Below are 15,212 nucleotides of genomic sequence, written 5' to 3'. Positions count from 1 at the left end.
AACTTTTCAGTTAAAAAACGTAGAATTTTCTCCACCACTTTAACATCCTACATATTTTCTCCATAAATTCACATCTTGTTGGCCACTGTCATGACCCTAGAGAAGTACTATGTCACTCATTCACTAGATCTCATCTCAAGAGTTTCAAATTCTCTGTGGAGAGCTTGAAGATGAGATGTCTTGATCCTTGCATTTCCTTCGAATTTTTTGTTCATGGCGTCTCATATGTTTCTAGCAGTATTCTTCTTGATAATGGTGTCAAGAACGGTCTGGTCAATCGTCTGGAAAAGATAGTTCTTCATTTTCAGGTCTTTTAGCTTCATCTCATCATTCTTCTTTCATTGTGCATTTGTCTGCACCAATTCACTTGTTGGCTCAATATAGCCAGGCTCTACCAGCCCCTAAAATTCCTTAGATCGTGGGAAATTTTCCATCAGCATGCTCCAATGTTCATAGTGACCATCAAAGTGAGGAATGGCTGGCTATATAAAACTCCTTTCTGTTGTCATCTTCTATGTTACTGCAATAACTTCAAAGACTGCTACTTTGATTTGTCAAGCCCATTAAAGGCTCTGATACCATATTGTTGGGAACTTTGATCTAAAATGAAACTAAAAACAAGAACACAACAAACTGGATTGAATGACTTAGTTTTATTAACAATAATCTTAAATAGCCATTCAATACACGATCTTAACAAAAACGAGAAAACAACACACAATCTTAACAAAAACGAGAAAGCAACCCACTTAGCGGAAATAAAGCCAAGTGGTAATAGAAACTTGGAACAATTCAAATACAAGCAGATGTCCCTAAAGACTAGGACTTTCCTTGTAAACCAGAACATTATTCTAACAAAAATCTGTAGTAAACTCCTTTATTGGAAAGTTCTCATATATAGATCTAAGGCTAACTCCAAACGGGGTTGAACCACCTATTATACCCTTTTTTACGATGGTGTTGGGTTGATCCAACCAATGCATAGGTCGATTCTAACATGAGATAGCTTTTTATTTTTTGGAAAAAAATAAAAAATAAAATTCAGTTTGGTAATGAAGTAGAAAAGAAAAGAGGTGGAATTTCCACATCACTCAAAATAAAAGTCCTTTACTTCTGGCCCTGAAATTTGTTAAAAAACCTTACAGGTATCAAAATTTTAACTTTGCCCATCAATTTACAAGACACTTCACTTATCACATAGCTAAGCAATTATTTATGCCCTTTTATTTATTTATTTGTTTGCCTCCTTGATAATAAATTATCGTTCTTAGCCCACCTCGACTTATTTCCTAACTTTGCCACTACTTAGTCCATAAAAATGTTTTTGATAGAACTCAAAATCCCCGATGCACATTTGAAGCGTACAAGATAAATTCCATAAATCAATTAAGGAAAAATATAAACTCAACTTAGTTAAGTCCAATTAAACAAAAACATGATTCATTATATTACCAAACATGACATATCTATAAATTAAAGATCCCACCAAAAAATGATTTACACGTATAAAATGCCTTCGTGCCATCAAATCAAAACCATGTAATTTTCTATAGATGTATTTCGTTGACTTTCATTTTTGATATAAATAAAATAATTTAATATATCTTTAAACTTATAAGTAATAATTATATATATATACATAATTACATAATGCGATATTCTTTTATTTTTAATACATATTTTCATATTTAAATATTATACATGTTTTATTTAATTAAATTTAAAATAATAATATATTTATATAAAAAATAAATATAATTGATTTTAAATTATAGATTATCTTTTAAATTATTCTAAATTTTAATAAAATATAAATTATATGTTTAGTATAATTCAATAATCAGTAATTTTTTGAATGTCTTAAAAATAATTGCATGCTCTATGCGTTAGGCAAGAAGCCTAAAAATTGCATGCTATATTTATTGGGCGGTAATCTCCTTGTCAAATCATCTTAATATTGGGCGGTGTGGGTAGTTGATAATAGCTTCGGAATGACATAATGTCATAATCACCCTTATTTTTGGTCACTGCATGTAGGTGATATTATTAAATGTAATTTTAAAATATCGAAATTAAGTACTTGTCAGTTGTCAACTTGTCACCATCCCTCCTCACACTGGTTCCGGAGCTTCGGTAATCATAATAATTTAAACAAAAACAATCATGATTTTCTTCGGTTGAGGTGTCATCTTTTGTATTTCGTTATTAAAAATTTCTATATTTTTAAATTAGTTAATTTTTATATATAAAATTAATAATAAACTCAAATTATCATATAAAGTAAGTTATTAATTTTTATTTTATTTCTTCCTGTTTTTAAATCTAGGTTTAAATTTTTTTTTAGAAACCAAATTGCTTCTTGAACTGAAGATTGTCTTTTAGTCTTTAATTAACACTTGATAAAAAAAATGCTTCAATTATGTTTTTTTTTTCTTTTATTAAGTATTTCTCAGTTTTTTTTAGCATTTTGAATGATAATTAAAGATATAGAAAATAATTTAAAATTTTGTATATTATACTATTACGTGTACATATGCTAAAGCATGTGAGGGAATATGAATAAAGTCCAACAAAAAAAAGTGAATTTATTATTTCAATATTTTTATAGAAATCAAGTAGAGATTAAAAATCAAATGATTGAATTAAACATAAAACCAAATTAAAAAAAATAAATGGGATTAGATATAAATAATATCACACTTTTTGGCACCAAATTTTATGATAGTAAAATTATTTTTTCAACCAATTTTCTCATATTTAAAAAATAAATACCACCTTGGTCATTGGAAAGAACATTGACCCATCTTAATTTAAACCCATCATTTATTTTTTTTTTTAGACTAAATTTGTAAATTTTTTTGAGTTAATTATTTTATATATAGTTTATATATATATATAAGAGTTTCTTAATTAAAAATATGAACAAAAATGATTTAATTTGATCAAAAAATTTGTGGATTCATTTTTTTTTTTTTTTTAAAGAAAAGAATGGATAGCATACCTAAAAGAGTTGAAGATAAAAAATTTGAAAATAATAGAGAACGACAAAAGAGAGAAACAATTTCAAACTTTAAAGATGAAAAATGAAATGGTTACAAGCAATGTTTGAAATATGATAAATACCAATATATCAGTACTTGAATTTTACAAATATATCGAAAATATAAGAGAAATATCAAAAATATCAATCCAATAAAAATGGTTTAAAATTCATGAAAATGCTTAGAAAACTTTCAAAAAATGATAAAATAAGAAAAAAAATACACATATTAAATTTATTTTATAAATATAATTTATATAAACATGATTAAATATAATATTTATCATTTTTAAAATAGTTTAAATTTCTTTAATATATTTATATTCATTTATTTTAAAAATAAAAAACAACTTTTATTAAAACATATTTTATTACATTTTAAATAAAAGATTAAATTGATTTACATAAAATAATTTATTTGAGATTTAGTTTCTAACAATTTATTACAAATTTAACAAAATTTTCTATTAAATTAATTTATTTAAATAATTAAAATTATTAAAATTATATTAATAATTTATCTTATCAAATTAATTTTAATTTATAAAATATTATAACTTCATTAATTGCTTTTATATTTCAACAAATTTTTAATAAATTATATTTTTAATATTTTAAAATAAAAATATTTAAAATTAAATAAAATGAAAATGAAAATGATAAATACAAAAAATATTTAAAATTGAAGTGATAGTGATTTTTTAAAATAGGATTAGTGAGATAAATATGAAAAGTAGTTAAAAATAAAATCATAATATAAAATAAAAGAATAATATAAACTTAAAATAAAAGATAAATTAGAAATAAATAATTTAAAACAAAAAAGGATAAATAGGTTTTTTTTTTAAATTGGCATTTTTTCCTAAAAAAAGTCTCTAAAAATTCCCATTTAAATTGGTTATGAGTATGGAAAATATTAAATTTTGAATTACCTTTTATATTTGTGATGATAATTTTAAGAATGATTTATATTACGTCAAATAATTAAAATTGTAACAAAATAAAAATATTAAATTATTTTGAAAAGATTATTAATAAGGTATTTCGGGAAATAAAAAAGTAAAATAGTACTATTATAAGTAGTATAGATATGTGTGTAATGGTAAATTTTAAAAATTAATTTTCATATTTGAATTTATAAATAAAATTTTGTTTAAAAATTGTTTTTGAAGAATTTTCCAAACATATGAGAATATATTGCTAGTTTTTCACAAAAGAATACGGTGTTATTTGTATTTTAAAATTCTAATTTGTTTAAGAGTTGAATATAAATTATATAAAAAGAATAAATTATATTTTAGATTTCCATTTAAAAAATATTTTTTTCCTTTAATATTAAAAAAACCACAAATTTTTTTTTTTGTCTCTCCCATATCTTGAAATATTTGGTTTATTTAATTCAAGGAATTTGATTCCATGATTCACCTATTAATTTTTTTTATCAAATAACATATTACTTTTCTTATCCTATTACTCGTATAGGCAAGAATTCGTCATTTATTATATTAAAAAAAAAATAATTTCATTCACCTCTTATGAAGTTTTGATTAAATTTATTTAACTTTGATAAATTTAAAATTCCATCAAACGTCTTTCTATCTCTCATTTCCTTTAAAATTTGAAAAATGTACTATAAAACTTTAAACCAATAAAACCAAGGTGATTAAAATTAATTCAAAAAAAGGAATACATTATCCTATCATATCTAAGATTTTATGGGGACTTAAGACAATATCCAATTGCGGCTAAGTTTTAGAACATCTGGCCCACACTACATGGCCGATCGGCGTCAACGGTTACGGGATTCCGTCATTTGGTCATGTTTGTTGCGTCTTCGTAAGCTTTTTAAGTCTGTTTCGAAAAATAGGAAACCATATACATCAGTTTTTTTTTTTTTTCATTTTCTTGCGGATTTTTGGCTTTTGATTTCGAATTTCGACTTTTCCTTTTCAATAAAAAACCCGAAAGAAACGCGTTTTTAGTTCTCAACAAAGGCGTCTCGAGTTTGAATGGACCATCATTGACGCTTTCAAGAATGCATGACGTGGCATGTGACTTGGAATTGATGCTTTTGTGATGGTTTTGTTTTTTTAATATTTTAATGGCTTTTACAATTACTTTACTTAAAGTTGCATCTGCCTATTCTTGACTCCTTTCATTTTTAATTACACCTCATTTTTCTTTGGAGTAAGATATCCCTATGTGAACAATATTTGTGGGTTTTGTAATAAAAAAGGGTAAGCATATATAAGTGTTAATGTCATTTTTTTTATTAGAAAATTTATTTACATTTAAATTATATATTTTTTTTCACATTTTACGACTTTTTTTTTTTTTTACAAAATGATTATATTAACCACATTTTATTAAAATTATCGAGGTAATATTTTTTTAATTAATTTTATATTTAAACAGTGATTCTATAAGATATTTTTAATATTTAAATTTCTTTTATTTTAAATATTAAAAATATTTTTTAAAATCGTTGTCAAACGCACTCGTATACCCTTATCCCCTAATTATAAAATATATAATAATAATATCATGAGGTAATCCATCCACAATAAACTAAATCCTTACAAATATGGATAAATTCCAAACTTCATGTAATAATAATACAGTCAAATTAAACTAATTAAACTAATTAAAATAAAATAAATAAAGAAAATACTGATATTGAAATCCAAAAAAATTCCGAGGGATACACCCAAGTTTTTTTTAAGTAAGAAACCTATGACACTAGGATTTATTTTTATAATAATAATAATAAAGTCAAATTAAATTATTATTTTTCTAAATGATCGAATCTAAAAAAACTTAATAAAAAGTTCATTGGTTAATTTATTAGGAGTTAACACTTGATTTCATTGTATCGTACAATCGAATTCAATTCAATTGTTTTGATAGAAAGTTGATTAGTTAATTTATTAGGAGTTAACACTTAATTTTATCGGTCTCATCTAATCGAATCAAATTCAATTGTTTATTTATTCAATAAACTAATTTTTAAGTTCAATATGAAAAAAAGAAAAGAAAATATGAGATTTTTTAGTATGAATTTTTAAATAGGTTTAATAAAAGAAAATAAAGATCGATTTATTGTTTTTTTTTAAATATAAAAAATTAAATTATCGGACTAAATATAAAAAATAAAATAATATAAAAAGAATCGTCTTTTTCATTTTATCTTGAATTTTTCCACGTGATGTTTGAGGTGGATCCAGCTTTCACAAAAATCCATCACCGTCCTCTAATGAAAGGTATTTGTACCAAAAAGGCCAAAAACACAAAGTCAAGAGTTTGTGGATGCTGCGACTCTGAATATACACGGGCCCATCATTACTTTTTCTTGAATTATCTCTTGTACATATCACAAGTTTGGCTTGTTCTTTGGTATTTCGGGGCTGCTATCCACATTTGACTTTAATAATAAAATGACATATATAAAATATATATCATTAAAAAATTTATAAAAATGAAAAATAATCATATGCATTTCAAATGTATCTAAATATTGCAACTTTTTTTTTTATAATTTATTATTAAATATCAAATATAATTTGTTATTTAACGAATTACCTAACTCTATCTAAAAAAATAAAATCCTACCAACTACTCTTATACTCTCATTATTCATATATAAAAAAATAATAATTTAATATAAAAATTTAATAATTTAAATTATCAAATTAAAAAATATGTAAGATGTATTTGATGAATCAAATTTCAAGATCAAATTTAAAACTTTTTTAGAGAGAAAATTTAAAATTTGTATTATACGAAGAAGATGAAAGATTTCAAGTGATTACAAGTGTCAGAGTTAATATTTGATATTTTTTTTTATCAAAATGTAATTTTTGTAGGAAGAAATATGATGTTAAATAACGATTTTAGAATTTTTTATGAGTTTATTATAAAATTTTGTTATCAAATTGTTATTAATATTTTTTATGTATTGAAAAAGACATTATACAAAGGATGTCAAGTGATTACAAGTGTTAAAAGGTAACATTTGATATATATTTTTTTCATTTACATATAATTGTAGATATAAATATTATGTTAAATGATATTTAAATATGTAATCAAATAGAGAGCATTTAGTCCTTTGTCATGAATTTAAATGTTTAATAATTTGTTAAAAATAAAATAATGTAATTATGGTATATGATATTTTTTTTTGTTAATAAATTCATTTTTCAAAATTTATATCATTTTTATTTTTATTTTTTTCCAATTCTATTTTGGGAGAAAGAAGGCCATCCGGTTCTTTACTTGACTGATTAAGTGAATTTTTATTTTAAATTTAAAATGATGATCAAGATGTAATCTTGAATATCCAATGGCTTAGAAAAACTTTTCGGTACGTACGAAGAGGTACCCTATAATCTTCCCAGAAGTTTTCATACTCCAAAAAAAAATTACAGAAAAGATTTTTCACGGTTTGTCCCCGGATTACCCACCCTTCTTGGGAAACGCAATTTTCTCTCTATATAGAAAGGCATTTCTGCGAGTCCCCAGGGAGAGATATTATTGCAGGAAAGAAGCAGAAGTGATTGGGGGTTTGGAGCTCAGAGTTAAGCGAAAATGGAGGGAATTGATTACCATGACGGGGAGCGAAGCAAGGCTGAGTTCGATGTAGAAGAAATGAAGATCGTCTGGGCGGGGTCTCGGGAGGTCTTCGAGGTGTCGGATCGGATGGGGAGGCTCGTCGCCAGCGACGAGGTTAATTTTTTGTTTTCTCTTTTGGCTTTTTGGGTGTGTTTGGTTGTTCTCAAATTGTGGGGGAACTGGGATTTTTTAGTGCTGGATTTAGGCGCTCTTTTATTTTCCCATGTGTGTTTGTTTGCCGAAAAGAGTGCGAAAAGACATTTCAGATTGCTTTGGATCCCGGAGAATTAGAAGTCAACCCCTGACTGAATCGTTTGATTTTGTTGAATTGGGTTTCGATTTTTGTGAAATAAAAAGTAAGAAAAGCGTTTGACAAGGGATCTCTTTGGTTTTATTTGTATTTCTTTATTTCTTCTTCTTTTTTTTTCCGTTCGTTTTCTGAGGAACCAAACAAAGGGCGTTTTTTTATCCTTATTTATATTTTATTTTTTACTTACTATAAGCAGTCTAATAGTTTTTTTTTTCTATTAGGCTGATCTTAATTGTTCTTTGTTTTGATTTTTATCTGTTCAATCAACCAAAATCAATAATTTTGGAGCACTGAGTAAGGCATTTTGTTTGGTTGAATTTATAAATGTAGATTGTGCGTTTTTTCTTTGTTGAAGCGAAATTGGTTTTTTTGATATTTTGGTGGTTAGTTATCGATTATTAGACATTAACAATGACAGGTATCATTGGATGCTTGTTCTATTTTGTTGAGGACTCCACTGTTTTTGTGCTCCTGCGCGACACTACGAAAACTGTTTATTTTTTTTGTCTAATTTTTTCTCTGATGGTGTGTTGTTCTGGGAGTTAGGTCTTTCGAAAAGATAACAGAACCATGCTAAGTAGGAAAGACTTGTTTAAAAATACACTGAGAAAGGCGGCACATGCATGGAAACGGATTATTGAGCTCCGTCTTTCTGGTATATCTTCATCTGGGTTTATCATGACATTGTTATTTTTGGCTGATGAGAGTTGAGGAACTGATGTCAAGTTTGTTTATTGCAGAACAAGAGGCATCATGGTTAAGGTTTTATATTGATGAACCTGCTTTTACAGATCTTCATTGGGTAACTTCTATTCCTGGTCTTAATGGGATCTTTTGTAATTTTTTTATGTCTTTCATTTATACTGAAGAACATTACATTGTTTGTGTAACAATAATTTTTGAACCTGAAATACTTTTTTTGATTAAGAAATCTGTTTCATGTTTTTTCAAAATATAGAAGATTAGGTCTCTTAGTTTTTGTCTGCTTTTTAATGTCCATTTGACTCGGCAGGGAATGTTTGTACCTGCTATAAAAGGACAGGGCACTGATGAGCAGCAACAGAAGTGGTTGCCATTGGCATATAAGATGCAAATAATTGGCTGCTATGCACAAACTGAACTTGGTCATGGCTCCAATGTTCAAGGGCTTGAAACAACTGCAACATTCGATTCCCAGTCTGACGAGTTTGTCATTCATAGTCCTACATTGACTTCAAGCAAAGTGAGTATGGTGGTCCATGAGAGCATTTACACAAGTCTAGGAAAATTGGTTAATGTAATTTACGATGCCATCAAATAACTCCGAGTCTTTTTATTCTTATCTTTTGGTATATATCAAGTGAAACAGCAAAGGCCTTTTAACTGTGCATCTTCTATGTGGACTTTTAATCTGTTTTACTATCATCCAATGCTCAATAATTTATAACTTTTAACTGCTATTGTATTTGCATACGTGGTTCTTTGTGGACCAGTTTTAATAGCGAAGTTATCTTCAAATAGGTTCTTATGATTTTTTTTTTCCTTATTTTATTATTCTAAATAGTGGTGGCCTGGTGGACTGGGTAAAGTATCCACACATGCTGTTGTTTATGCACGGCTCATAACTGATGGTCAGGACCATGGAGTGCATGGTAACTGCTGAGTCCACTTTTAACAAGCTGTGGAAAATATTCTATATCATATTATTTATATGACAATTTCACTTTATTAGGTTTCATCGTCCAGCTGCGGAGTTTGGACGATCATTTACCTCTTCCGGGCATAACTATCGGTGATATTGGTATGAAATTTGGAAATGGAGGATACAACAGCATGGACAATGGAGTTTTAAGATTTGATCATGTGCGCATTCCAAGGGATCAAATGTTGATGCGGTTTGTTCTTCTTCTATGCCTCTTTCTTTATGGGATTTCTTTAGTTGTTTAAAGATTTTGTATATGGTTATATGGTGTCATAATTAGCTTTGTTCTTGAGGGATATGATGTAGATCTGTTACCGTTTATTGAGAAATTGATTTCAAAAAAGTTTTTTTTATATGAATATTCTAATGTTGGGTAGATGACTTAAAGGCCTACTGTGGTTTTGTGAAGTATATTGAAAACCAGTCACCTAGCCAGGTTGTTTGTCAAGTACCGAAGTAATAATCCACTAATGGAGGGAAATGTTTTGGTACTAAACAGATCTCCAAGAGTGCAACTTCCAATTGAAGGCAGGAATACTTGATCTAAACTAAAGTGGGTGTCTAACCAATACAATGAATATGAGGATCTATTTTTTTTTTTTTTTTTGATAGGTAATGAATATGAGGATCTATCTTTTTATGCCTGACTATGAGGGGTGTAAAAATTTATGCGATGTGGAAAAAAAATGAATTACAGATTTCTCCTTCATCATTGAGTCATGCAACAAGCATACTACCAAAATACTGTGATCATCCCTGCACAGATTAAAAGATATAGAATATTTTCTTTCTGATAGGCTAAAAGACAAAATTTAGAAGATTGAAACTTGGAAGAATCCTTCCAAAGGACTTTAATAAGTATTGGATCAACACTGATGCACAAACTCCAATATAAAGTGATAAACTGAATTGAATTTTTATTCTTCCATAACATCACTAAATCTTTGAGCCCTGATATTGTAATTATTTAGTGGTATATAGGATGCTGTTCTAAAGTTTCTCTCCAATGCCTCAGGGTCTTCCAGGTTACAAGGGAAGGCAAATGTGTGCAATCTAATGTTCCCCGGCAGCTTGTTTATGGGACTATGGTATTTGTGCGACAAACCATTGTATCTGATGCTTCCTCTGCTTTGTCACGGGCAGTTTGTATTGCTACTAGGTATAGTGTTGTTCGTAGACAATTTGGTTCACAGAATGGTGGACCTGAAACACAGGTAGTGTAGAAAACCTTTTTCCTTTTTTAAAGGAATTAAGAAATCCAACTTGTTTTATATGTGAGTGCTGGTATGGGGATTTGTGTGAACTATTATAGTTCTTTCTGTACTAATGTTCAGGATTATCTTTTCTGGAAAATCACTCTCTAGAGATCCTTTTTCCTTTTTGCTGCTTAAGAGGAATACTCGATCACACATCAATCTAATCTTTGATGAGTAGTTCAGATAATCCTGGAGAGATCCTTCCTTTTATGCTGCTGAAGAAGAATACTCAGCCAGATTCATCAATCTAATCTTTTATGAGTGGTTCATATTAAAAGCAGTAATGCATTTATAATATAAAATTAGGATTCTTCATGTACTAGATTGCAATAAACCTAGAAAGCACAATGAAAGAAGGATCATATTGTGTCATGTCATGTTGAAATGACTACATCATGGCATTGTATATCTTCTTATGATAATAATAGAGATATCTAGGGTTTTCTGCAGTGGATTTTCAAAATTAAATCACTTCTTAGCTCTAAAGAAGATGTAATTAATGGATTTTCTGTTTACTTGGTCTTTAGGTGATTGATTACAAAACTCAGCAAAGTAGGCTCTTTCCTTTGCTGGCTTCTGCCTATGCTTTCAGATTTGTGGGTCAGTGGTTGAAATGGCTATATATGGATGTGACCCAAAGATTGCAAGCCAATGATTTCTCAACATTGCCTGAAGCTCATGCCTGCACAGCGGGTTTGAAGTCTTTGACTACATCTGCAACTGCTGTATGTAACATTTGTCATTCCCTTGTTTTAAATTTTTTCCTCCACTTATTTTCTGTGTGTGTGTGTGTGTGTGTATGTACAAGATTTGATAAGTTCAATCCTGAAAATAATTAGGACTTGCTAAGTAGTTGGTCAACTATTTGTGAGCAATGGATATTGAATGGGGTCAACTTTTATGAACTATTGAGTCCTGATCTTAATAGCCTACAATTCAAGCAAGTTATACTGGTAGGCATGCTTGGAGTGCTGCTAATTTTCTGTTCACTTTGATTATAGGATGGGATTGAAGAATGCCGAAAACTATGTGGTGGCCATGGTTACCTATGTAGTAGTGGGCTTCCCGAGTTATTTGCCGTATATGTCCCTGCCTGTACATATGAAGGAGACAATATTGTGCTGCTTTTACAGGTCTGTGAAATTGTAATATGATTATGTTAATCTTGATGCTTTCTGTCATTTCCATGCAAATTATGTTGTAACATTTTGAGATATAGACTGTTGATTGCCTCAATATGCTGCACTAATGGTACTCATTGGCAGTAGAATAATTAGATGTTAATATAAATGTAACTTCAGGAGGCTTTTCTAAAATAATAGGTTGTTGAGTAGGACAAGACGAGCAATAATGTGTCAGTGGAGAGCTCCAAGCCTATTATCATATTTTTCTAATCATACATGAAACTTGGTGGGCCAATTTAGTTTTTTTAGCTTTGCCTGGTTGTTCCATCTGAGCCCTGCTGATCCAACCAGATTAGTGGCTGGGTTGGTGCACTGAAACTTAAGGTTGGTGGACCTTGAATATTGAACCCTTGATTCTTCGTTTATGAAAAATAGGGATAATGGTTGTGAATAATATGAGCTCAATTTTCATAGATGATACTTCTACTTTAGCCTACCAAAATAGTTCAGCCGTTTGTGGAAGCTGAATGACTGTGTTGTGTTCAACTCAAGCTTGTAGCTACAGATCCATCATTCAGAATGAAGCTGATAAAGAATATGGAAAGCTGTCTCCACAACTGATTTGGAGTCTAGTTTTGTTTTGTTTTTTGTTATTTTTTAATTGAATTCAGTCATTTTACTAGTGGTGCTGATGGATCATTTTTTTAGTGGCCTGATTTATTGTCTCATATATATACACAATTTAGAAAAAAATGAACAATATAGTTCAATTTCCATGAATTGTTTAAATGCGTCTTTAAATAATATTTACTTGACCCCTAGTCAGTCCATCTGAAGTCGGCCTAAGGCCTGGGATATGATGGATTGGGGTGTATACATCAGTTAAGTAACTTGGTGGCGCTCTGTGGTGTTGTAATATGTTTTGTTACTGGATAAAATACCTTGTTTCTTAATATTCTATTGAATTTAAGGAATGAGAAGGAAATTGTGGCTTTTTTTTTCTTCTCTTAAAAGTATATGATCTCATTGTTGGGCTTGCTTTGCCCAACTACTAGAGATGTTAGCCCTGGCATTATTCTTCAAAATAGTGTGCTAACATTCTACTGAAAAATTTCCCATATAGGTTGCGAGGTTTCTCATGAAGACTGTTTCTCAGCTTGGGTCTGGAAAACAGCCTGTTGGCACCACAGCTTATATGGGGCGAGTTGCGGATTTGATGCAATGTTGTTGTGCTGTTCAAAGAGGTATTGCTCCTTTCTCAGAGCATGGTTTTAAGCTTCTATTACCTTTTGGTATTTTCATGTCTGGAGAGGTTGAAGCAATACAATCCCAATTTGATCATTTATATGTAATTGTTTCAGATTGTCATATTGGTGCCTCAAGCAGTTTTGGGTTATATCATATGAATTGTTGTTTGGAGTGCAATTTTATAAGATGGCTTAACAAGCTGCTCTATCCAAAGAGCATTAACTTTCTTTCTCTTTGACATAGATAACTCAGTAGTTTTCTCCTCTCAACAGCTGAGGATTGGTTAAATCCTAGTGTAATACTGGAGGCATTTGAAGCAAGGTCTGCCAGGATGTCTGTAGCGTGTGCTCAAAATCTAAGCAAGTTTGCAAATTCAGAAGAAGGTACTTTTCCTGGCATTTTAATTAAGTTCTGGTTCTCTCCTATTACTTTTCAATTGTGATTACATTTGTGAGAGGAATACTTACATGAGGATTGTTGGTGTAAGCAAAGTTGAAGCTTATCAGTGTAAGAACACTATTAGATGACCTCATTTTCACTCATGTCCTTAATATTTGATAAAATTTTCTAGCCAACATTAATTATAGCTTGGTTGAGTTGAGGAATGATTAGAGTTTGATTACCTAGAAACTGTTCTATGTGGAGGTTGGTAATGGCTTCTCTTTAACTGTTCTGGTTCAAGTGTTTCTCATGCTATATGTTATGTATTCCAATCATTGTCTTCTCTTTGTTCAGGCTTTGCTGAACTATCAACTGATTTAGTGGAGGCGGCTGTTGCACATTGCCAATTGATTGTTGTTTCCAAGTAAGGTTCTTATCCTCTCCACAGGAGGAATCCATGCTTCATAATGCCTTGATTCTACCTTTCCCTTTAGTGCTCTCTCCATGAATATCCAGAGTGACCAAATTCCAATGCCACCACAGATACTGATTTTCATATCTCAGGCAGCTAAGCATGCAATTATCATGATATGATGCACCCTTCATGTGGTTGTGTGACATGAAGTGATTGGTCCTTGGATCTTACTGGAGTGGTGGCAGATTTCGACTATGTTTAAGAAAAATCACTGATTGTTGTAGAAGGAAATAAACTTGAAAGCTTGAAGAAATTAACTCAAATCTTTTTGTCAATTTGATAAATTTGTTTTGCTTTATTCTCTTTAAGGTTCATTGAGAAATTGCAAGAGGACATCCCTGGAAAGGGGGTTAAACGACAATTAGAGATTCTGTGTAACATCTATGCCTTGTACCTTCTTCACAAATACGTGGGTGATTTCCTCTCCACCAGTTGCATCACTCCCAAGCAAGCATCACTTGCAAATGAGCAGCTCAGATCCCTATATGCCCAGGTTTGTTTTTGAACTTTGTTCTATCCATTATCTTATGTGATCAGATTACTTATCCGAAATCCATGATTGGTTGTTAGGCCCGTCCAAATGCCATTGCCCTTGTTGATGCATTTAACTACACTGATCACTATCTTAGTTCTATTCTGGGCTGCTATGATGGAAATGTGTATCCAAAACTCTACGACGCAGCATGGAAGGACCCTCTTAATGCGTCAGTTGTACCTGATGGCTACCAGCAATACATTCGACCAATGCTGAAGCAACAGCTCCGGAACGCCCGGCTCTGATCGAAAGATGTCTGAAAACTAGTAGTCATATATTATGATGATTAGATTAATCCTAATAAAGGCTACTTGGTCGATGACCACTCACCCAGAAGGGAAGGTATGGTATATCGAGCAGCTCTTTGTATGAAATTCGAAGAGAACCTTGGTTAGTAGATTATTTCTGAGTGCTTGAAGTTATTGGCAGAATAATATTTTATTTGTGGATGGATAATAGATGTTTAATAATATAACTTATCATATTCACATATCTTCCACTTTCCTTGTGCCCTGCAAGATCATGTTGACACTGGGCCAGTGAGACGCCAG

The 15,212-nt window shown here is 30.1% G+C and overlaps 1 protein-coding gene across 1 annotated transcript; it reads left to right on the top strand.

Moving 5' to 3' along the window:
- The first annotated feature begins 7,460 nt into the window (after window positions 1-7,460).
- LOC117917156 (peroxisomal acyl-coenzyme A oxidase 1-like) lies at window positions 7,461-15,160 on the top strand. The gene is made up of 14 exons (XM_034833410.1): window positions 7,461-7,765; window positions 8,508-8,616; window positions 8,702-8,763; window positions 8,974-9,183; window positions 9,505-9,592; window positions 9,673-9,835; window positions 10,658-10,856; window positions 11,426-11,623; window positions 11,900-12,031; window positions 13,146-13,266; window positions 13,543-13,653; window positions 14,006-14,075; window positions 14,436-14,619; window positions 14,697-15,160. The coding sequence occupies exons 1-14, from the start codon at window positions 7,628-7,630 to the stop codon at window positions 14,904-14,906; spliced, it is 1,995 nt and encodes a 664-aa protein (XP_034689301.1). The 5' UTR covers window positions 7,461-7,627; the 3' UTR covers window positions 14,907-15,160.
- The last annotated feature ends 52 nt before the right edge of the window (window positions 15,161-15,212 follow it).

Source organism: Vitis riparia, chromosome 1, assembly GCF_004353265.1.
Source record: "Vitis riparia cultivar Riparia Gloire de Montpellier isolate 1030 chromosome 1, EGFV_Vit.rip_1.0, whole genome shotgun sequence".
Lineage (NCBI taxonomy): Eukaryota > Viridiplantae > Streptophyta > Magnoliopsida > Vitales > Vitaceae > Vitis > Vitis riparia.
The sequence above is the reverse complement of the archived record's forward strand: the minus strand, read 5'-3'. Positions and strand labels throughout refer to the sequence as shown.